General features: G+C 44.9%; 1 protein-coding gene across 1 annotated transcript in view; it reads right to left on the bottom strand.

The window, feature by feature from the left end:
* LOC141116682 (NACHT, LRR and PYD domains-containing protein 3-like) overlaps nucleotides 1-25009 on the bottom strand; it is a 347490-nt gene that overhangs the window by 178452 nt on the left and 144029 nt on the right. Inside the window, exons 3-5 of the mRNA XM_073609073.1 lie at nucleotides 19981-20150; nucleotides 19585-19762; nucleotides 16616-16681 (exon numbers count right to left, since the gene is read on the bottom strand). Of these exons, the coding sequence (XP_073465174.1) occupies nucleotides 16616-16681; nucleotides 19585-19762; nucleotides 19981-20150 (414 nt within the window). The remainder of the gene's footprint in view (nucleotides 1-16615; nucleotides 16682-19584; nucleotides 19763-19980; nucleotides 20151-25009) is intronic.

The following is a 25009-nucleotide window of genomic DNA, read 5'->3' as shown; positions in this document are numbered from 1 at the left end:
TCCAATTTGCCATAAAAAACTTAAAGAATGGTAAAAGCCCAGGACCAGATGGGTTCTCCTCATGCTTCTACAAGATGTTCACGCCTTTTTTATCTCCCCTGATGGCCAAAGCATTCAATGCCATAGATGAGAACTTATCTCCCTCCCCTACTTTACTACAAGCCCAAATAGTTGTCATCCCAAAACCAGGCAAGGACACCTCCCTATGTTCTAATTATAGGCCGATATCCCTATTAAATATAGACCTTAAATTATATGCTAAGATCCTAGCGAACTGTATCTCACCTCTTTTGCCAAATCTAATACATAGAGATCACGTGGATTTTGTCCCTGGACGTGAAGCCAAAGACAATACCACCAAAACCATCCACCTCATGGCATATGCCCATCGTAACCACATACCGACCTGCCTTCTCTCCTGTGATGTGGAGAAGGCTTTTGATAGGGTCAGCTGGCCCTTTCTTCAAGCTACTCTCTTCCAAATAGGACTAAGACCTAGAATGCTTGCTCACATCATGTCTCTATATTCTAAGCCCTCAGCCACAATTTTAGTTAATGGAACCTAATCAGAGAAACTCACTATCTCAAATGGCACGAGACAAGGCTGTCCCCTCCCCCCTCTCCTATTTGCCTTAGTAATTGAACATCTAGCCCAAGCTATTAGAGCAAACCCTGATATACGAGGGATACAGACCCCATCATCACAATGTAAACTTTCCCTTTATGCAGACAATCTGCTTCTCTATGTGACTAACCCCCATATTAGTATACCATCCATACTTACTGAAATTAACCGGTTCGGCGGTCTCAGTAATTATAAGCTGAATATCTCTAAAACGGAAGCGCTGAATATATCCTTGACACAGTCGACTCAACTCAAATCATAGACGATCATAACAGAGCCACTTGGCCCACAGCACGACAATTTGTTAACAGCACACATGGTACTTTCACGTCGGGATTAAACATCGCATCATCCAACGTGACGTGGTTAATGCGTCTGCATCTGACAGCCTACTGCAAAAAACTACATGACTCCAAACAGATTCACAGACCTTTGACTGGCTTCGAACAATTATGCACACTATCAGAGACTCCCCGTCACACCTTTCATTGATCTACAAACTGATTATAGAACACACCCATGATACCTTACCCAATTACACCAAAGCGTGGTCAGAGGAACTCGGGAGGGATATAACTGATGCTGAATGGGGTAAGGCCTTTCTCTTTACCCACAAATCAGCCATTTCGTGCTACACCAAGGAAAAAAATTACAAGGTTTTATCCAGATAGTATCGAGTGCCAATGAATCTCAGGATCATGTTTCCATCAACCACCGGCATCTGTTGGAGATGCAACTCTGCGAAGGGTACGTATAGTCACATCTGGTGGGAATGCGATGTGATCCGTCCATTTTGGACCCAAATCTTCCAGACCTATACCGAAATTTACGATAAATCACTCTCCCCCTCTCCTTTCATTGCTCTTCTATCCATACTACCTGGTAAAATTAAGTCACAAAAACACAACCTCCTAAAATTTTTTCTCAGTAGCGGCAGGCAATTAATCTCTAGACACTGTAAATCCACCACTCCTCCATCTCTTCTAGAGTGGGTGAGTGAAATAAACAATACCATGCTTATGGAGGAAATGCAAGCCAGGGCCATAGACAAATATGCAAAATTCTCCTTCATTTGGAGTATCTGGAGGCATTACACCACTTCAGATAAGCTAAAACGCAGACTCACGGATACAAAGGCACCTAGTCAAGTAACAGGACCTACTAACTCTACACAAACAACCTAGCAATATAGGTTCCAACTTGGGATGAGGCACGCTGTCCCCCTCCCTCCCCCCTTCTCCCCTCTCCCCTCTCCCCCCCTCACTTACCTACCCTGCCAGTTTTCCTTCCCTCGCCCTCCCTACCCCCCTTTTTTTCTTTCCTCTCCCTGTCATTCTAACACTTTTCTTTATTCTTATACTACCCCTTTTGGCTACCTATAGCCAAGACTTATAACCTACAGTATTCTGCTCTTTAGTATCAATTTTCTCACAACTTCCAACAGACTGGACAATAAACCAAAGTATATATGCTGTTGGTTTTTAAATTATTTGTCTGTTTATTTTGAGTTCTTTGACATCTGGGCGCAGTATGATCCCGTTGGTGCGTCCAGATCTCGGGAATTTTTGTTAATAAGACTAATAGCAAAAGTTCTGAAAGCTGTCGAGACACCACATTATCTTCATATTGAGGACAGAATGCATAATATTGTACCGATCTGCCTATGTATGTTTCTTTCCTATTAAACCAGATTGCCCGATGTCGAGCATCTGGGCTTGTTAATGTATTCATCTTCCATTTGGAAAATTACTTTATATGCAATAAAAACCTAGAAATAATTAAACTGACCAGATTATTTATTCCTGAGATACTTTGCCCAGTGCAGACATTTTTTAATTAACACAATAAAATTGGGTGTAAGAATAGACTGTACCTATAGTATACCACATGTTTTAATTCAGTATTTCCATCCACATAGGCCACTTTCCTCCTGGTTCATGCCTTGTCTTTTCTCTGTTCCCCCCGGCCCTTAGGGATGGGTGGGGCCACGGCACATCGGTGCTATGCCTACATGCCCCATTGCGTGACCTCCGCAGAAGCGGCGTCACTGCGTATGGGCATGGTCTGTCATCTAGGATAGCTGGGGGTAGCCTACGCCTGCGCACCCTCATTCGACGGCTGGCATTTTCAGCGCCAGTGTGTCCTGCCACTCCATACATGGCATTGGTGGTGGAGCCTGCTGGAGCCCTTGCGGGGATATCAATGGGAGAGCACACATGGCTGGTATTTTTCATTTCATTACACATGGGACAGCTCAGTCTGCTGTTGCTAGCTACTCATCCTACACAGGTACACATATCTTTCACCCTTCACACCGAGCACTGCATTGTGCTTGGTTATGTTTTTTACATTCACACTTTTTCACATTTCCCCTTTTCCTTTTAGGAATCGCCTTTTTTGACATCCCTTTTCTCATATCTGCAGTTTTGCACACATTCCTCCTTGGCCTTATCATCCATCCTACCATCGCAACAGGTTGGTTTATACATGCATTCATGCATTTCATTATATACTTTATAATTTTTTTGGCCTATTTAGCGATGTTTGATTATATACATATTATATTATAGTTGACACCTGAATGGACCATCTAGGACCTCCAAGGTCACTAATTTCTACCCATGTCATGTTTGCTTTCCCATTGTTCCTTGGTCAGAGTTTTTTGGTTGGCTCCACTCCCTCAGCCCTCTTCCCAAGTGTACATTGCTTCCATCCTCAGTGACTATAGCCACAGGCACCTAGGCCTTGCCAATTGGTGAGTATGGGGTCTTTTTTTTCTCTGCAAGGCCCCTCTTACCATTTGTTTATTCATGTGCTACAATATCTTTTTGGTTATTCATTTCCAGATATATCCTATATGCATCCACCCCTGAATGTCGGGTGTTCTAAGATCAGTGTTGCCAACCGCCCGTAGATTTACGAGCAGCCTGTAAAAACAAGGCACTTTTCCGGTGCCTGTAAATGTCCGTAGAAGCCGAGCGGTGCCAGTAAAAATGGCTGTGACAGGCCCAGGTGAGAACTGCGCATGCGCAGTGCCAACTCCAGAGCCCGGAAATCCCCGAAACAATCCGATCATGAGCCCGCCCCACGTCACCTGGCTCGCCCCCGCGCCCGCTGATGATGTCATACCACAAGCCGCCTAAAATATCAGGAGCCGAGCGGGCAGACAGAGTGGACACGGACAGTGTAATTGAGGTAGAGGCACCAGCAGCACCGCGAGAGATGGACAGCGCAGGGTGCTGCGGACCTGGCCGGGCCAACCCCCTGGGTGAACACGTAAGGCCCCCTGACCAGTGCCACTGACCAGCACTGAGCGCCACACCCTGCCCTGGCTTCAGCTCCCTGGTTAGTGAGTGGCGTGCAGCTGTGCATGCATAGTTACAAGCCAACTTGTTTTGAACTGAGCCCCACCACTGGACCCTGTCCCCTGGCCTGGCTGCAACATCCACCCATTGCTTGACTGGCTGCCACAGACAGGCACAGGCAGCAGTTTCCAGACAAAAATGGCAGTGGTGAGATTGTACAAAATCATTGTATGCAGTATCTTTGTCTGATCCATCAGTATACTTGTGGGCTACACAATGTTTCTCCTATAAGAAAGGAGCCAGCTACCCTGAGATCTTTCAAAAGATATCTGTCTGGGTTACATTATATACACTTATGGTATTACTTTATATTTATACATCTTGCCCTCTCTGGGATTTCAGTCATCCCCCGTTTTTAGTGCCTTGTTAACCATCCTAATGATCCCCTCCCTTTTTTTTAGGTTTTCATGTTCCCCTGGGGTCCATGTAATATCCCTTGTGCTTTGTTTGGGAGAGACCTTTGTTATTGCCATACCCACCCCCTGGAGACATCCAATATATATTGATCACATGATTATTCATTGATAATATTTTGTATACATACATTTATACACGTTTGTAGACTGCTCGAAGTACTTATCCTTTTTGCCAGATGTACTGATTTATATTATATTGCAGAGATCCTTTGAGACTATCAATGGATGCCAACCCCCTGAAGAAGACTGAAACAATTGATTTTTTTTTTTCTGTGGTTGGGGCATCTGTGTATATTTTATGCATGTGTATTTCTAGTCACAATCCTGTATTATATACAGTTTTAGCTTTTATCGCTCTATACTATATTACTCACTGTTGTACTACATTGACCCTGTGTCAAGAAAGAGATCACCTGCTGGTGGCACTGTGGCTCCCAGATCTATAGGCTGCAGTTCTGGCGTCCACCAGTGGGTGTCTCTCAGCAGTCAGAGCTTACATCATCTCCTGCAATCAGTCATCACATGATGCTGATTGAAGGAAGTGTATTTAAACCCTGTGCATGCTATTCCTCCCTGCCTTGGTATTGTCCCCATATTCCCTTGACCTGTGTTCCTGCATCCTGTTCCTGGACCCTGATCCCTACACTGCAGCCTGATTCCTTCCCTCCTGCTCTCTCCTTCTCCTGTTACCCTCTCCCTGTCCTGTCTGGCTCCCTCTGCTTGATCTCCCATGTATGACCCTGGCTCGATAAGATTACACATTGCATTCCACACTTGTATATATTTGATTTAGGCTATTGTTCATTGTGTGTCACTGTTTGTTTGGTTGGCTGGTTTGCTTTATACAGTTTGCTATATTTTGTGCTATTCACTTATCTTTTAAATAAATTATATTATTTTACACTATCCTTGTGCCTGGTATTCTCTGTGGCAGTCCACACATTTCTGGTCACACCCATTCCTGACATAATACCGAAGCCAGTCCTGACCAGAGGTGGCTGCACAACTGCTGTTGTTTATGGTAAGTTGCATTCGGAGGAGGTTATCTACTTTTCTTTGCTAATGACAGAGGAAGAGGTGTGGAGTGGAGTATGAGGCATTTGTCTTGCTCATTCCCTAGTTGATCAGGGCAGGATGTTGTTTGGTGATGTTCATCCATTGATTCAGATTTGTCCAGTGTTCCTAAGGGCAGTGATGACTTTTCTCCTCCCTTCAGTATGGCTCAGGTAGAATCTCTGGTGTGGTTATTGGAGGATGACTCAGAATATTTCTTTGAGCACTATTCAGCATGTCCCCAACAGGTGCTAATGGAGTGTATTAACGCAGTGCAGTTTCTTGTCAGACAAGCAGAGTGTAAACTGTATTTCATTTAACCATTACTACAGGCTTGGTCAGATATATTGCACTCAGCCTCAGTCAGCTTGCAACAACCCATTCCTGCTGCTAGACACCCACTTTCTCAAGTATCTCCCTCTCCATCACCCACAGCAACCACAGTTGCAGCCCAGTATACCGTGCTACCAACTATGTGTCAGTACCCTGTTCCCACTTGTTGCACCTACCCTGTCTTTAACCCATTGAAGTTTACCTCTTCTCTGCTGCCAGTGGCAATCCCACAGAAATCCTCAAAGTGGATGTAAACCCTCACATATACCCAGTGAAGTGAACAGCCTCAGATGATACACAGGGATGAAACAAATCCTCCTACATACGTTTTACATGTACTGTGTATATCTGCTGTCTTCACATTTATATACTGTTTAGAAAGTAGACGTCCTGTTAGAATTTTCACTGCCTGGTTCCCCTGCTGGAGGAGATCAGCATGAGAGACTGTGAGAAAGCTAATGTTTTGGGGATGTGTGAGCTACAAAGGCACAGGAAATTTGGTCCAAATTGATGGCAAGATGAATGCAGTATGTTATCAAAAAATACTGGAGGAACATTTGCATTCATCAGCCAGGAAGCTGCGCATGGGACGTACTTGGACATTCCAACATGACAATTATCCAAAACACAAGGCCAAGTCGACCTGTCATTGGCTACAGCAGAATAAAGTGAAGGTTCTGGAGTGGCCATATCAGTCTCCTGACCTCAATATCATTGAGCCACTCTGGGGAGATCTCAAACGTGCCCAAGAATTTACAGGAACTGAAGGCTTTTTGCCAAGAGGAATGGGCAGCTTTACCATCTGATAAGATAAAGAGCCTCATCCACAAATACCACAAAAGACTTCAAACTGTCATTGATGTTAAAGGGGGCAATACACGGTATTAGGAACTCGGGTATGTAAACTTTTGATCAGGGTCATTTGGGTAGTTTCTGTTTTCATTATGATTTAAAAAGAGTAAACACAGTTGATTGATAATAAATGGCTTCAGCCAAACACTAACCATGAGTGAAAGAAAAGTTTTTGTGTTATCATTCATATTCTCTGAAAAATGGCCAAGAAATCATAAATTCTGCCAGGGTATGCAAACTTATGAGCACAACTGTATATTCGATGTTTATAAATTTAAAACAAATAGAGAAGATGCTTGTTTCCCGCAGATAGCATTGCTGTTGATCCTTCCAGGGAGATCAAGAAAGGACTCCTACACTTTTGTTTGTTATCCTCAAGGACTGTAATGCCCACATCTTGGAGATCTCCTGACCCCTCCAGGAATAGTAGAGTGGTTAAAGGAAATGCAGTAATTGCAGAGAATGGAAGAACCACCATGAAAAATGATAGTTGTGAGAAATGTCTTGCCATATGGTCCTAATGGAAATCTTTCCCTGCATCTTCGAAGATGACCGAATTGTTGGAAGTGCGTTACATTGTAAATTAGTCAAGTGGGACAGGGAGGCGTTGGTGGAGTTGATGGGGGAGAGGCGAAGAGAGAATTATATTGGGTATTTTTTTGCTTTTATTTTGTCCCTTTTTCTTTCTTTTTTATTCTTAATTTTATTCCCCAAGTGGCTGGGGTTTGGCTTATGGAGGAGGAGATATTTGAAGAATTCTACAATTAAGAATGAAGATTGTGGTAGGTTTATTCATAAATAGAAAGACAATTAATTGAAAACTATGTGAAAGACTGTGTTCATGTTAATATTGATGCAAAACTTCAATAACAATTGTAATGACAAAAACCTTTTTTCAGTGCTCCTATGTATAAAAACAATGATTGAGCTACTCATGTTATGTATTCCCATGCTTGTCAGAGGGAAAGCAATAATTCTAGGACCATCATTTACAGTTATCTCTGATGGTCAGTTCAGGCTTTTAAAGTGTTGCCCATGGACAATTTTGAGTATGAAGCTTGTGACCATCTGATTACACTTTTAAGGCTAATTTCTACTTGCTCAACCTCATCCTTTATATTGTATATATATTTTAGAATTGGGTATAATATTGTGGTTGTTTGCATTAAAACTTAGTCCCGGTCACACCGGTGCAGCTTTGAAATTGCAATTTTAAAGCCACACATCAGTGCGGTTTCCACTGACTTCATTGCTACTTGCAACTTCATTTATTTTTTATTCCTTTATTGTGGCAAAGTTTCTCAAATACAACAGGTCATGTCATTTTCATAGATAAGGATGCATTCAATCGGCATACGCCAAGAACCAAAAACAGACAAGACTTAAGAGAACGTTTGTTGAAAATTTAACAAATTCCTTTGCCTATACTGTAGCATTTATGAGCATTGAAACTAAGGGGCCTAAAAGGCCCATAAGCACATATATCATGCTAATCAAATATTGAAGTTTCATCAATGGAGGGAGTGAATCTAATAATATCGCGTAACATACATAGTCTGGGAGACCTCAAATTTCTATGGTCACTCTGGTTTAATATAACTGCCGTGACAATGGCTGAGGTGCAGAAGAGAAGCAAAGACAATGAAAGAAAAGAAAGAGGAGGGGGGTCATACTCCCTTAAAGTTAACAGAAGCCCCGGCTCACTGCTCTGTGCTACTGGTAAATTCAGTTGGGAATTGGAGCGGGCCACCTCCTACAGATATGCATCTGTGTGGTGAAATGTCTCCAGGGCCTCCACTTGTCTCGAAATTGTTCTTCCATATTATGGAGAGTAGCTGTCAATTCCTCCATACGGAGAATATAATTGACTTTGGAATACCACAGGACCCTGGTTGATGGTTGAGGCTGCCTCCACAACACAGGGACACACACCCTTGCTGCGCTGAGTGTCTTCTTGTATTTCCGAATAGGTCTCTCTGTCAGGTGTAGAAGCATAGGCGTGCGCACAGGGTGTGCTGGGTGTGCCTGGGCACACCCTAATCACCCCATGCTGTGTCCAGAGATTTGCCCCAAAATGTTGCATCTAAGAGAGTGTGTGGCCCGCGCTGCCTGTGAAACAGTTTCACAGGCAGCAGATCGTGAGAATTGCCAGAGCTGTTAAGTGTATGAAAGTGTCAGATAATGACACTGCATGCAGGGAGAGACACCAGCTGTCAAAATGTCGGGGTGATGTCGGGGGTGGGCGGGACAGAACAGCCATCAAACACCAGCCAATGGGGTGGGGTCTGGGCGGGCCGCTACATTTATGTGGCCCCGCCCCCTCTCTGAAGCAGCTCAAACATTGGCTGGTGTTTATAGCGCTTGGTCCCGCCCACTCCCGACATCGTGGCTGAGTTGTAAGTCATCACAACTCAGCCGCGATGTCGGGGGTGGGCGGGATCAAGCGCCAACACCAGCCAATGATTGGGCTGCTTCAGAGAGGGGGCGGAGCCAGAGAAATGTAGCTGCCCGCCCAGACCCATCCTATTGGCTGGTGTTTGGTAACTGTTCAGTCCCGCCCACCACCAGCATCACCGCTGACTTTTAACAGCTGGTGTCTCTCCCTGCATGCAGTGTCATTATCTGACACTTTCATACACTGAACAGCTCTGGCAATTCTCACGATCTCCTGAATGTGAAACTGCCCCTCTCTCCTATCTGTGCCACCCAATGCTGCCTATCAGTGCCAACCAATGCTGCCTATCAGTGCAAACCAATGCTGCCTATCAGTGCCAACCAGTACTGCCTATCCGTGCCAGTGCTGCTTATCAGTGCCAACCAATTCTGCCTATCAGTGCCAACCATTGCAAACCAGTGCTGCCTATCAGTGCAAACCAGTGCTGCCTATCAGTGCCAACCAATGCTGCCTATCAGTGCCAGTGCTGCTTATCAGTGCCAACCAATGCTGCCTATCAGTGCCAACCAGTACTGCCTATCTGTGCCAGTGCTGCTTATCAGTGCCAACCAATTCTGCCTATCAGTGCCAACCAGTGCTGCCTATCAGTGCAAACCAGTGCTGCCTATCAGTGCCAACCAATGCTGCCTATCAGTGCCAACCAATGCTGCCTATCAGTGCTGCATATCAGTGCTCATCGGTGCTGCCTATCAGTGCCAATCAGTGCCCATAAGTGCTGCCCATCAGTGCTGCCAATCAGTGCACATTAGTGCTGCATATCAGTGCCCATCAGTGCTGCATATCAGTGCCCATCAGTGCTGCATATCAGTGCCCATCAGTGCTGCCTATCAGTGCCAATCAGTGCTGACAATTAGTGCCCATCAGTGCTGCCTATCAGTGCCACCTACCAGTGCCCATCAGTGCTGCCAGTCAGTGCCCATCAGTGCTGCCTATCAGTGCAGCCTATCAGTGCCCTTCAGTGCTTCCAATCAGTGCTGCCTATCAGTGCCAATCATTGTCCATCAGTGCTGCGAATCAGTGCTGCGAATCAGAGCCTATCAGTGCCCATAAGTGCTACCAATAAGAGCCCATCAGTGATGCATATCAGTGCCCATCAGTGCCACCTATCAGTGTCAAACAGTGCTGCCTATCAGTGCCACCTATCAGTGCACATCAGTGCTACCAATTAGTGCCCATCAACGCTGCCAATCAGTGCAGCCTATTAGTGCCCATCAGTGCTGCCTATCAGTGCCCATCAGTGCTGCCTTAGCAGGGATGGTGGAAACCCCTCTACAGATAATTGCAATACAAATTACCTTCGAGTACAACAACTTTTTAGTTGGGAGGTTCACACCATTATAGCACTTTGGATTTTTTATTTTTTAGAGTGTTACACTTAATTGTATATGTTTTAGTTACAGTTATAATGTGAATTATTGCACTTGAAGTTAATTTCCCACCTCCCCTGCTAAGTCCATGTCTTTATGGACCTTGCTTTGTGCACTGGTGAGCAGTCATGTTGGAAGGGGTCATCCCCAAACTGTTCCCACAAAGTTGAGAGCATGAAATTGTCCAAAATGTCTTGGTATGCTGACGCCTTAAGAGTTCCCTTTACTGGAACTAAGGGGCCAAGCCCAACCCCTGAAAAACAACCCCCCACCATAATACCCCCCCCCCCCCACCATAATCCCCCCTCCATCAAATGATTTGGACCAGTGCACAAAGCAAGGTCCATAAAGACACAGATGAGCGAGTTTGGGGTGAAGGAACTTGACTGACCTGCAAAGAGTCCTGACCTCAACCCTATAGAACACCTTTGGGATGAATTAGAGTGGAGACTACGAGGCAGGCCTTCTTGTCCAACATCAGTGCCTGACCTCACAAATGCCCTTCTGGAAGAATGGTCAAACATTCCCATAGACACACTCCTAAACCTTGTGGACAGCCTTCCTAGAAGAGTTGAAACTTTTATAGCTGCAAAGGGCGGAGCCAACTCAATATTGAACCCTATGGACTAAAACTGCATTAAAGTTCATGTGCGTGTAAAGGCAGGTGTCCCAATACTTTTGACAATATATATATATATGTATGTGTGTTTGAGCTTTCGGGTGCACACCCTAATGCACATAGGCGTGCGCACAGGGTGTGCCAGGTGTGCCTGGGCACACCCTAATCCCCTTGTGTGGTGCATATTCCCCCCTGTTTAGAACACTGATATTTCATCCCCCCAAAAAAGTAACAAAATAAAATAATTTATTTAAAAATAAAATAAAACTAATGACACTGTCCACTGCCCTACTGACACCATCAGTACATATACACATGCATATGTATTTGAGCTTTGGGGTGCACACCCTAATGCAAGAGGCTGCGCACACCTATGCTAATGCAATAGGCTGCGCACGCCTATGTGTAGAAGACATGCGGCCGGGTTACCTTTCAACTCAACTGAGGTCAAATTTTTAATACAGTAGTTGTTTTTACCTCCTCCCAAAAAGGTCTCAGGATGGGGCAGAACCAAAAGATGTGGAAAATCGTACCACCCTCCCCATTGCACCTCCAGCACTTATCAGGAGAAGCCCTATCCATTTTGTGAAGCAAATAAGGAACTCTTTACCATCGGGATAACAATTTGTACCCAACTTCCTGGTATTGGTTCGCCATGGAGGACTTATGTGCCAAAAGGAGGATTTTTTTCCACTTGCGTGTAAACTGAATCTCTAAGTCCACTTCCCAATGGCGAACAAATGTCAGGGCCAGTCCATCAGACTTGAGAGTTGTTAAAGTAACCATATAGCAGAGACAACGTGTGCCGAGACAGTTCCCCCAAACTGCATAATGATTCAAAGGGGGTGAGATCACGTGGGGTATAATGTGCCTTCTGCAGGGACTGCAAAAAATGTCTGAGTTGGTTGGTGCTTAGACTATCCAGTGGTGGATCTGAGAGCCTGGAAATGGCTGTCAGCGAAGGGAGCTCCCCTTGATAAGTGATATTTCCCTGAAAGAGTCAGCTGTCTTAGGCCCTTTCCACACGATCGGACTGTTCAGGTCCGCCTGTCAGTTTTGACAGCGGACCTGAACGGGCACTCCATGTTAGCCTATGGAGCGACGGATGTCGGCGGAGACATGTCTGTTGACATCCGACCCGGTCCGATCCGTTTAAAGCAGACAGATAGACAGATGGCCCTACGTCCGTATCCATCGCAGGCAGGTCGGATCGGGTGAGATCTGATGAAAACAGACATGCTGTCCGTTTTCGTCCGATCCCTCCATAGGCAGCAGCGGCGCCTGACAAGCCCCTCCCCGCTCAGTGAGCAGAGAGGGACCTGTCATCCGCCGGCTCAGCAGAGATCAACGGAGAGATCTCCCGCTGAGCTGGCGGACCGAGGCGGACTACACGGAGTCTGCCTCGTGTGAATGAGGCCTTATCCTTCTGCTGGTAAGTCTGGGTATGAAGTCAGGGTTTCCTATAACGGGAGTCATAGGGGAGGATAACTGTCAAAGACCCGTATTGCGGAAGGTCGACCTAACTACTGCAAGCGTAGCGCAGATCAGGGGATGACTTCTCATATCCTCTGGAAATGGGGAAGTGAGCCATGTTGACGTCAACAGCGGAATGGAGACATCCTCCATCTCCATCCCAACCCACTGTGTGGAGTCCGCGTTGCAATGCCAATACACGGCCCTCGAAAGACCCGTATTGCGGAAGGTTGACCTAACTACTGCAAGCGTAGCGCCGATCAGGGGATGACTTCTCATATCCTCTGGAAATGGGGAAGTGAGCCATGTTGACGTCAATAGCGGAATGGAGGCATCCTCCATCTCCATCCCAACCCACTGTTTGGAGTCCGCGTTGCAATGCCAATCCACGACCCTCGAAAGGTGCACTGCCCTGTAGTACTTATAGAAGTCGGGAAGACCTATGCCCCCTTTCTCCTTCGGCAAAGATAATAATTGCATTTTAATCCTTGAAGACTTAAGGGACCAGATAAAGTCCATAATTAACGCTCAAAGCTGTTTGAAAAATACCAAAGAGACGCGGATTGGTATAGCTTGAAGTATGTACAAAATCCTCGGGAGAACTGTCATGTTCAAGGCGTTACACCGCCCGAACCACGTCAAGGTCAGGGTATGCCAGTTGCTGAGGTCAGATTTCAATCCATGCAGCAAAGGCAGGAAATTCGAAGGGTACAAGCGTGCCAAGTCCGGGGTGATGTTAATGCCCAGATACCATATTGATTTGTCTGCACAGTGAAACACAAAAGACGAGCGCATACTGTGGACTTCAGAGTCAGGGACCGTTATATTCAGCACCGCGGACTTGGCAAAATTGACCTTAAAATTTGACAGTTCTCCATACACCCGTAGGGCCGCTAGAATATTGGGAAGCGAAACACGTGGATTGGAGACAAAAAAGATCAAGTCGTCTGTGTAGGGCGTGATTTTATAGTGCCCTGAAGGCTTCTGCACTCCCGAGATATTAGGGTCATCTCTTATGGAACACAGGAAAGGCTCTAGGGTCAGAATAAAAATGAGTGGAGATAGGGGACAGCCCTGTCTCGTCCTGTTCGCTATTGTGAAAAAGTCAGAGTGCCATTCATTTACCCGTACAGCCACCGAAAGGGTGGAATAGAGAGAAAGGATCCATTGAAGTGTACTGGGGCCTAATCCAATGTGGTCCAGGGTGGCCCGCATAAAATGCCAGGCCATCCTGTTGAAGGCCTTCTCTGCGTCTGTTGAAAGCAAGAGAAAGGACCTTCTGGTGGAACTGGCCGAATGGATCAGGTTAAAAACCTTGGCCGTGTTGTCCCTTGCTTCCCTCATCAGCACGAAACCCGCCTGGTCTAAATGTATCAATTTTGGGATGTGCGGTAAAAGTCGGTTTGACAAAATTTTGGAGAAGAGCTTTAAATCTACATTGAGGAGCGTGATTGGACGTTAATTTCCACATTGGGACAGGTCTTTCCCTTCTTTGAGTATAAGAGATATATACGCCTTCAGTGAGTCCGCTGGCATGGAGCCATCCCCCTTCAGGGTATTGTAGGCTGTCAAGAAATGTGGCGTCAAAGAGGTCAAGAAGGTGTGGTAATAAGTCAGAGGGAACCCATCAGGCCCCGGCGCCTTCCGCAGTTTGGTTTGAGCTAAGGCTACATGGAATTCCTCAGCTGAAATCTCAGACTCCAAGGATTCCCGTATTCCATCCAGTAGTGTGGGCATGCCAGAGGCACTGATGTATTCACTTGCCGACTCTTTCCTGACCACAGCGGACTCTGCGGACTCAGCGGGGTGTAAATTATACAATTTCTGGTAGAAGTCACAAAATTCCCGTGCCATATCCTTAGAGGTATGTACCTTGGTCCCCTGTCTGGTTGTAATATAAGGAATGAAGGTGCGCTTCCTTGGGCCACAAAGGGCTCTATCTAGCATTGACCCCGGTTTGTTTGAGAAGTAAAATAAGGAGCGTCTAACCCAGGCAAAGCTTTGAGCAGTCTTTTGATATAGCAGAGCTCCTATTCATATCAACTCGCCCCGTACCGCACATTTTTGTGCTTCCCATATAGTCATCGGGTTCAGAGACGGGTCAGCGTTTTCAGAGAAGTAGTTTGACAGAATTTTATCTAGTTCACAATGCACCTCCAGGATTTGTAACAAAGACTCATTGAGTTTCCAAGTCGGGGGGCAAAGGGGGATAGCTTCCTGACTCAAGGTCACGTGGGTTGAAGTGTGAACAGAGAAGGATAGGAAATCGATTTGGGAGGAGGTAACAAAAGGTAGGTCTTTATGCTGAATCAGAAAGAAGTCAATTCTTGAATATGTGCGGTGCACTGTAGAAAAATAGGTATAATCCCTATCCTTTGGGTGCATGATTCTCCATGGATCGACCAGATTCAGACTAAACAATTCTGCTTTTCGCTTTTTGAGATAAGAGTATGAAAGGTGAGATGCCCCTCTCTAGACGTCAAGTAATGGCTCTTGGGAAAAATTAAAATCCTCACCCAACAGAAAGGTGCCCTCACGGAAGTCCAATAAAATTGGGATTAGGGACCGCAAGAAGGTAAGGTGATCCGTGTTTGGAAAGTAAACATTTACCAGGGTCACTGTGGTAGTTCTGATTTTCTCTTTTAGGAGCAAGTATCGGCCCTGGGGATCTGCACGTTCCTCCAGGAAAGTCCAGGGGAGCGACTTTGCAATCAAAATACTGATACCCTTGGACTTTGACAAAGGGGAGGGTGCATGATATAGTTACATAGTAGGTGAGGTTGAAAAAAGACACAAGTCCATCAAGTCCAACCTATGTGTGTGATTATGTGTCAGTATTACATTGTATATCCCTGTATGTTGCGGTCATTCAGGTGCTTATCTAATAGTTTCTTGAAGCTATCAATGCTCCCCGCTGAGACCACCGCCTGTGGAAGGGAATTCCACATCCTTGCCGCTCTTACAGTAAAGAACCTTCTACGTAGTTTAAGGTTAAACCTCTTTTCTTCTAATTTTAATCAGTGGCCACGAGTCTTGTTAAACTCTCTTCTGCGAAAAAGTTTTATCCCTATTGTGGGGTCACCAGTCCGGTATTTGTAAATTGAAATCATATCCCCTCTCAAGCGTCTCTTTTCCAGAGAGAATAAGTTCAGTGCTCGCAACCTTTCCTCATAACTAAGATCCTCCAGACCCTTTATTAGCTTTGTTGCCCTTCTTTGTACTCGCTCCATTTCCAGTACATCCCTCCTGAGGACTGGTGCCCAGAACTGGACTGCATACTCTAGGTGCGGCCGGACCAGAGTCTTGTAGAGCTGGAGAATTATCGTTTTATCTCTGGAGTTGATCCCCCTTTTAATGCATGCCAATATTCTGTTTGCTTTGTTAGCAGCAGCTTGGCATTGCCTGCCATTGCTGAGCCTATCATCAACTAGGACCCCCAGGTCCTTTTCCATCCTAGATTCCCCCAGAGGTTCTCCCCCCAGTGTATAGATTGCATTCATATTTTTGCCACCCAAATGCATTATTTTACATTTTTTCTACATTGAACCTCCTTTGCCATGTAGTCGCCCATCCCATTAATTTGCACTAGGGAAATCAGGATTATAAAGCCTAGGGACTGCCTGCTGTTTAAAGTGGGTCTCCTGCAAGAACACCACCTGGGTACAGAGTTTTTTTAGCTGAAATAAACATTCAAAGGGATCCAAAACCTATTGTGTTGCATTCGTGCTGTCTGATTCTAACCATACGTGCCAAATACCAATGTGTATTTTTGACTGAAAATTTACATTTAATAAACAGTTTCACTAATATCATGTAACAAAAGATTTGCAACTGCCACCATTTTATTCTCCAGGATTTTTGCTTGCAGGAAATATATAATGTTTTAACTAGTCTTCAGGCCTAAAATGTGTATTTTAACACATGTACAAAAAAATGCAAAAATGGCTTTGTTCGGTAACATGTGTGACCTAAAAGGGGAAAGTCTAAAATCAAGGAAAAAATAGCAACACCAGATCTGTACTTTGGAGAAAATTGTTAAAATGTTTTGTCAAATTACCTCTCAGCTCCGGAGTCAGGGAATGTCCGAGTTCATCCAGCAGAATCTGATCCACTAGACCCTCACCTATAGAGAGATAAATCAATAAAACCTATGACATGATCTCGTCCATCTAAGGCCGACACCTAAAAATTATAATTCAGAAGATATCTAAACAGACTGGATATACAATCCCTGGCCACTTTATTAGGGACACCTTGCTAGTACCGGATTAAACCCCTCTTTTCCTTCAGAATTGCCTTCATTCTTCAACAAGGTGCTGGAAAAATTCCTCAGAGATTTTGGTCCATATTGACGTAGCCATGGTGACGAGCACTCCTGACAAACAATCCACCAAATCACCCTTCTGCCAGACCCCCATATAGCATTTGAGACATGGAGCAGTCATTTGCGTAGTTTTGTTGCGTTTATTGCGGGATACAACTTGGGTGGGGTAAAGGAAGATATGGGATGCCCATAGCACTTAGTGTATTGTCATTGCATTGATAAGACATTTATTAACGGCCTTGACCTTGAAATGATGCACCTCTAGCATTCACAGTCTATTTCCTCTGCATATCTCCTCTGCAGACTATTGCTCCTTCTCCTCCTCTGCACTGACTCCTGCAGAACATCACTCCTCTGAATTCATCTCTCCTTGTACAAATCTTCCACTGCAAAACTGTTAGATTACTGTTGCTTCACTCCCAATGAAACAAGAAGGGGTCACTCTGAATAACCCTAGCTTGCAGACCATAAAGGTGTTGCTTCAGCAAATCAATAAGCCAGAGACATACACAGCCTCTCCCCGATGGCTCAGTGAGTTTGGTAGCCACACAGTCTTTTGGAAGGTATTAAAAGTGTGCTTGACCAGGCCAGAGATACTTGGTACCTCCCCCCAACGGCTTGACACATGATAATAGGCGGACTACTGTTCCCAGCCAGTCCATAACTGTAAATGCTGCGTTCCCCGGCCACAGCATTCTGCACTACTCTCAACAATTCCTCTGGTTACTTCTTTCACACTGACCTCTCCAAAGGGCAAGTTCTGTGTCCCCGGTCACAGAACGCTGATCTACTCTCCTCCACTTTACTGCTACTTCTCCTTCACCGATCTTCTCCTGTGTACAAGTCCTGTGTTCCCCGGTCACAGCAGCTTGACACCAACTCCATGATGAAGATCTTTATCCAGGATTACTTCCTAGCAGCACCTCCATCCCTCCTCCGTGCTTGGCGCGCCCCCACGTGGGACCGCCCTGCGGTAGACTCCTAAAACTCTATTCTTTCTTCCTGCACCATCAGAACTCCCCCTGGCAGCATGTGACCTCAGCTTATATGGGAGGCCTGCCCCCTGCCAATACCAAAGGGTTATTGGTCAGAGCTCCTCACATGAGCTGCCTGCCACTCAAACCTCAGGTCCAACCTCTCTTCCAGAACAATCTTCCTGAAAGCAAGGGAGGTGCCTCTGAGTTAGAGCACAGGTGGTCACACCCACCACTACACCAAACACTCCCAGTCTCAAATCAAAACAAACAGGCCCAGCACACAGCACAGGCCTGTCTAAATTTACCTACACTGATCTCTCAAACCCAGAAAAATCCTATTTTAGCACCTACCTTCTAGTAGAGGGTGCTACATTGACATGATAGCATCACGCAGTTGCTGCAGATTTGTTGGCTGCACATCCGTAATGTGAATCTCCCTTTCTACCACATCCCAAAGGTGCTCGATTGAATGGGATGCGGTGAGTGTGGAGGCCATTGGAGTACAGGGACCTCATTATCCAGTGGTGAGATGATTGGAGCTTTGTGACATGGTGCATTATCCTGCTGGAAGGAGCCATCAGAAGATGGGGACACTGTAGTCATAAAGGGATGGACATGGTCAGCAACAATACTCAGGGAGGTCGTGGCGTTTAAGTGATGCTCAATTGGTACTAAGGGTCCCAAAGTGTGCCAAGAAAATATCCCCCACACCATTACACCACCAGCCTGAACCGGTGATAAAGGCAGGATGGATCCATGCGCCAAATTCTGACCCCACCATCTGAATGTCGCACCTTAAATCAAGACTCATCAGACCAGGCAACGTTTTTCCAAGCTTCTATTGTCCAATTTTGGTGAGCCTGTGTGAATTGGAACCTCAGTTTCCTGTTCTTAGCTGACAGGAGTGGCACCCGGTGTGGACTTCTGCTGCTGTAGCCCATCTGCTTCAAGGTTCGATGCGTTGTACATTCAGAGATGGTATTCTGCATACCTTGAGTGTATCGAGTGGTTATTTGAGTTACTGTTCTTTCTATCATCACTAACCAGTCTGCCCATTCTCCTCTGACCTCTGACATCAACAAGGCATTTTCCTCCACACAACTGCCGCTCACTGGATATTTTCTCTTTTTTCCACCATTCTCTGTAATGCTGAGAGATGGTTGTGCGTGAAAATCCCAGTAGATCAGCAGTTTCTTAAATACTCAGACCAGCCTGTCTGGCACCAACAACCATGCCATGTTCAAAGTCACTTAAATCCCCTTTCTTTCCCATTCTGATGCTCGGTTTGATCTTCAGAAAGTCGTCTTCACCACGTATAGATGCCTATTGAACAGGTGTACCCAATAAAGTGTCCGGTGAGTGTAATAAAACATGTTGCTTGTGGATATGTGTTTTGGATATAAATCGTTGAATGATGGTGGATGTGAAGTTGTACTAATAACCTAGTAACCAATGCCATCAAAAGGCTTTTATAAATAGGACAAAACATTTTTTAAAAACAATACAGACAAATTATGCCCACAAAGACTACCATCAATACTTATCTGTCCTACATCTGTGCTTCAGAACTTCACTCTCTTGATTAGTTACAACTTTGGCAGGATCCTCATCATATGAGACTTCCCATGTGTTAGATCCACCACTGCCCAATGCGGTTCCTCCCTCCTACTGCATTTCCCACTCAGGATTGTCATAGTTGGTATTGTAAGCACAAAGTCCTGTTACCTGTCTGTGTGATCCCATCCAGAACGGCCAATAAATTAGGATGAGGATGATCTTTCTTCAGAGCATAGAGACATTCCCAGAATCCAATCACAGCTTCTCTTCCCCGATCCCGAATATCTTGTAACAAGGTGTGAGAGAAGCAAGCAACCCCCGACCCTTCTTTTATTGGCTGGTATTTCTGAAACACAGACATATCACATGACATTTTATAGTCGGTAAAGTTTTTGGCAGGTCCAAATAAAAAAAAATTCTCTGTAATCTTGCAAGGTCAGGAGGCGGGACCTACCTTGACTTTCATGAAGAAAGTCAAGATCTGCACATAACCTCAGCAGCAATTATATTCACATGTGATTTCCACTGACAGACATGACTAATTTAGAAATTAGTTTGCCTTACATCTGTGTTCAAGACATTCCGAGATTTTAGCTCTTTCAGGAGGACCTTAGTGTCCACGTTCTCCAGGATGTAGATCAGATCATCTCTGTAATACTCATATATCCTCCTCAGTGATGGATCATCATATGCAGACAGCTGACGGCGGAACTTCTCGATGTCCTTTTTAGAAACTACAGAAAATATATTTACAGGATTTAAAAAAAAAAAAAAAAGGAAAACTGCGCTTGAGTGTCAAAAACAAACAAAAATATAAATCAGAGATGCAAGCACACTATGAGATATTTATCAAAGCAAAATAGCCTAAGTGAATGAAGGCAAAAAACACCCCATATACATAATGAGGAGAAAACAAAATAAATATAAATGTGAAATGATATAAGAATGTCCACGTTTCTCCTATGTCACCCTGAGTGCTGGCTGGAAGGTGAGATGAGGAGGACATACAGGATATTAATCGTGGACGTTCCCAAACACGGACAGTGGAAGTGATATGTCCCAGATGGTGTTTTTTTGATGAGCCTTCTTTGATCCCTCTTGATCCCTCAAAGGACCAGTTTACTATCCTCCAGACTTGAGGGGGCCAGATTGTGGCCATTGGAAGTAGAAAATGCCCTGTGTCAAAGGGAGTAAAGAGTGGTATTAGTGGGAGGAAAATTGTTCCTTTGTTGGTATTAGGGAAAGATATAGTGCACCATCATTGGTGTTATTGGGAGGAATAGTGCCCCATTGTTGGTATCCGTGGAGAAAAATTGGCCCATCATTGGTCAGTGGCAAGAATAGGGCCCTGCAGTTGGTGTCAGTGGGAGGAACAGTGCCCCATCATTGGTGTCAGTTGGAGGAATAGTGTTCCATCACTGGTGTCAGTGGCAAGAATAGGGACCTGCAGTTGGTATGAGTGGAAGGAATAACACCCCATCATTGGTGTCAGTGAGAAGAATAGGGCCGTGTAGTTGGTGTCAGTGGGAAGAATAGTACCCCATTGTTGGCATCCGTGGGAGGAATATTGGCCCATTATTGGTCAGTGGCAAAAATAGGGCCCTGCAGTTGGTATCAGTGGAAGGAATAGTGCCCATAATTGGTATCAGTGGAAGGAATAGTGCCCCATCATTGGTATCAGTGGGAGGAATGGAGCCCCATCATTGGTATCAGTGGGAGGAATAGTGCCCCATCATTGGTGTCAGTGGGAAGAATAGTGCCCCATCATTGGTATCAGTGGAAGGAATAGTGCCCATCATTGGTATCAGTGGAAGTAATAGTGTCTATCATTGGTATCAGTGGGAGGAATAGTGCCCCATCATTGGTATCAGTGGGAGGAATAGTGCCCCATCATTGGTGTCAGTGGGAAGAATAGTGCCCCATCATTGGTATCAGTGGAAGGAATAGTGCCCATCATTGGTATCAGTGGGAGGAATAGTGCCCCATCATTGGTATCAGTGGGAGGAATAGCGTCCCATCATTGGTATCAGTGGGAGGAATAGTGCCCCATCATTGGTATCAGTGGGAGGAATAGTGCCCCATCATTGGTATCAGTGGGAGGAATAGTGCCCCATCATTGGTATCAGTGGGAGGAATAGTGCCCCATCATTGATTTCAGTGGAAGGAATAGTGCCCCATCATTGATTTCAGTGGAAGGAATAGTGCCCCATTGTTGGGGTCAGTGGTAGGAACAGTACACTATTGTTGGTATTAGTGACAGAAATCATGCATCATTGTTGGTGTAGAAGGAATAATGTCTTGTATCAGTGGGAGGAACAGTGTCCCAAGGGCCTGATAAAGACAAACAAATGGCCCCATTATTTTCTGGTAAACTTACATCTGTACCTTGAAGGTAGTGGTTCTTCCCAGGAAGTGGTGGTAGTGGACCCGTAATAACTGACCTTGACTGAGGATTGTTTTCAATATCTTCACTTTGTGGACTGGTTTTCACATGGACTATTCACGAATGGACATTCTTATATGATTTTGCATTTTTATTTATTTTGTTTTCGTTTTCATTATGTATATGAGATTTTTTTTGTCCGTGTAGCACTTTATTGGAATATTTACAGGATTTTTGCTGTAATTCAGATCTGAGATTATCAATTATGGAATCTCTATATTTGTTTCTATTCCTCTTTCGTTTGTGTTATTTTGTAATACTAAGGTATTGTTTTAAAATTTTTAGTGTTTAGTCCCGAAATGCCTGTGCTTATTTAGTATGAATCAGTGCACTCAGGACAGCTGAGGGTGAAAACTGATGACATCCGTTGGAAAATAAAGAAAAAAAATATATCTATTGCTCCCTGCTTTGTGATTTTTTCTGTAAAGCTAAGGAACTATTAATAAAAAATTGTTTTTAAATGTCTTTGTTTTTTTTAATTAGTGCTCCAGTGCCAATGTAAGAGTGAGAGTCTCTACCACAGGGTAAAGATAAGGACTTCTATGTGTAAACAGCAGTCTACTCCTAACATTCTGCTCACTCCCTAAGCAGTTACAGCTACTTCTCAGCAGGGAGTGTAAGCTCCTGATTGGATAGAAGTAGTTGGGCTCATACTCCTTGCTGATTTGGAAGTTCTAGTTGTGACTCATTGGAGGGCATGTTGGACTTCTACAGAGAGACCGCTGCTTATACACAGAGAGCAAGGGTCCAACTTTGCAATGTAGTGTCAGTAGACAGGCTTCTTTACTTTGGCTGTTTTTTTAACCAGTTCTATATAGTAAAATGATGGCCAGGAGGGACTGTTCTCTATTTGGGAGTACATTTTATGAAGTCCTCCCATTCTTGCCCTCAAAAACAGCGCATTTCCGATCAGGGTAAAATGCCGAAGATCTATGTTCCTTACCATGTGATCAGCTGTGTCCAATGACAGCTGATCAAATGTAAACAAATGCTGGTTATCAGCATTTAATTTCCTCAGGACAGGAAAGTGATAACCAGCTTTCCTGTGGGCACAGGGACATTTATACTGATCATCAGTGTACTGATGATCAGGGCAGCCCCATCAGTGCAGCACATCCGTGCCCATCAGTGATGCCTGTCAGTTCTCATGAGGGCAGCCTCAATAGTGCTGTCTTATCAGTGCCCATCAGTTCAGCCTATCAGTGTCCATCAGTGCAGCCCATCAGTGTCCATCAGTGCAGCCTTTTAGTGTCCATCAGTGCAGCCTGTCAGTGTCCATCAGTGCAGCCTATTAGTGTCCATCAGTGCAGCCTCAATAGTGCTGCCTTATCAGTGTCCATCAGTGCTGCCTCATCAGTGTCCATCAGTGCTGCCACATCAGTGTCCATCAGTGCTGCCACATCAGTGTCCATCAGTGCAGCCTCATCACTGTGCATCAGTGCAGGCTATCAGTGCCACCTATCAGGGCAGACTCAATAGTGCTGCCTCATCAGTGTCCATCAGTGCTGCCTCATCAGTGTGCATCAGTGCTGCCTCATCAGTGTCCATCAGTGCTGCCACATCAGTGTCCATCAGTGCTGCCACATCAGTGTCCATCAGTGCTGCCACATCAGTGTCAATCAGTGCAGCCTCATCACTGTGCATCAGTGCAGCCTATCAGTGCCACCTATCAGGGCAGACTCAATAGTGCTGCCTCATCAGTGTCCATCAGTGCAGCCTCATCAGTGTCCATCAGTGCAGCCTCATCACTGTCCATCAGTGCAGCCTCATCACTGTCCATCCGTGCAGCCTATAAGTGCCACCTATCAGGGCAGACTCAATAGTGCTGCCTCATCAGTGTCCATCAGTGCAGCATCATCAGTGTCCATCAGTGAAGAAGAAAAAAGAAAGAAAAAGAAAAAAGAAACGTTTTTTTTTTAATTTTTGTTTTTTTTTAATTTGTTTAGCAAAATCTAAAAACCCACCAGTGATTAAATACCACCAAAAGAAAGCTTTGTCTGTCACAAAAAACATGATAAAAATGTCATATGGGTACAGTGTTGTATGACCGCGCAATTGGGCTAACTTTAATGTTGCTTTATTTTTTAATACAAAAAAGTGTATTTTTTCCAAAAAAAGTGCGCTTGTAAGACCAGTGCGCAAATACAGTGTGACAGAAAGTATTGGAACGACCGCCATTTTATTCTCTAGGGTGTTAGAAAAAAAAAAATATATATATATATTGTACGTACGTAAAGTCGACTTGAACATCGAGTGTTCGTCTGTTCGCCGAACAGCAAACATTATGCGGTGTACGCGGCAAATGTGAAAGCCACCGAACACCGTTAAAGTCTATGGGACACTAACATAAAAACCAAAAGTGCTAATTTTAAAGGCTTATATGAAAGTTATTGTCATAAAAGTGTTTGGGGACCTGGGTCCTGCCCCAGGGGACATGTATCAATGCAAAAAAAAGTTTTAAAAACAACCGTTTTTTCGGGAGCAGTGATTTTTATAATGCTTAAAGTGAAACAATAAAAATGAAATATTCCTTTAAATATCGTGCCTGGGGGTGTCTATAGTATGCCTGTAAAGGGGCGCGTGTTTCCCGTGTTTAGAACAATACCACAGTAAAATGACATTTCTAAAGGAAAAAATGTAATCTAAAACTGATCACGGCTGTAATACATTTTAATAAAGTTTAATAAATGTAAAAAAATTTAAATCAATAAAAAAAAACAGCATAGCCCCCCCAGTCCATTACCAGGCCCTTTGGGTCTGGTATGAATATTAAGGGGAACCCTGCACCAATTTAAACAAAAAATGGTGTAGGGGCCCCCCCAAAATCCATACCAAACCCTTATCCGAGCATGCAACCTGGCAGGCTGCAGGAAAAGAGGGGGGGACAAGAGAGCGCCCCCCCTCCAGAACTGTACCAGGCCACATGCCCTCAACATGGGGAGGATGTTTTGGGGTCCCCAAAGCACCTTGTTCCTATGTTGATGGGGACAAGGGCCTCATCCCCACAACCCTTGCCCTGTGGTTGTGGGGGTCAGCGGGTGGGGGGCTTATCGGAATCTGGAAGCCCCCTTTAACAAGGGGGTCCCCAGATCCCGGCCTCCTCCTATGTGAATGGGTATCGGGTACATTGTACCTCTACCAATTCACCAA

Source organism: Aquarana catesbeiana, linkage group LG13, assembly GCF_042186555.1.
Source record: "Aquarana catesbeiana isolate 2022-GZ linkage group LG13, ASM4218655v1, whole genome shotgun sequence".
Taxonomy (NCBI): domain Eukaryota; kingdom Metazoa; phylum Chordata; class Amphibia; order Anura; family Ranidae; genus Aquarana; species Aquarana catesbeiana.
Note: the sequence above shows the minus strand (reverse complement) of the source record. Positions and strands in the feature narration are given on the sequence as shown.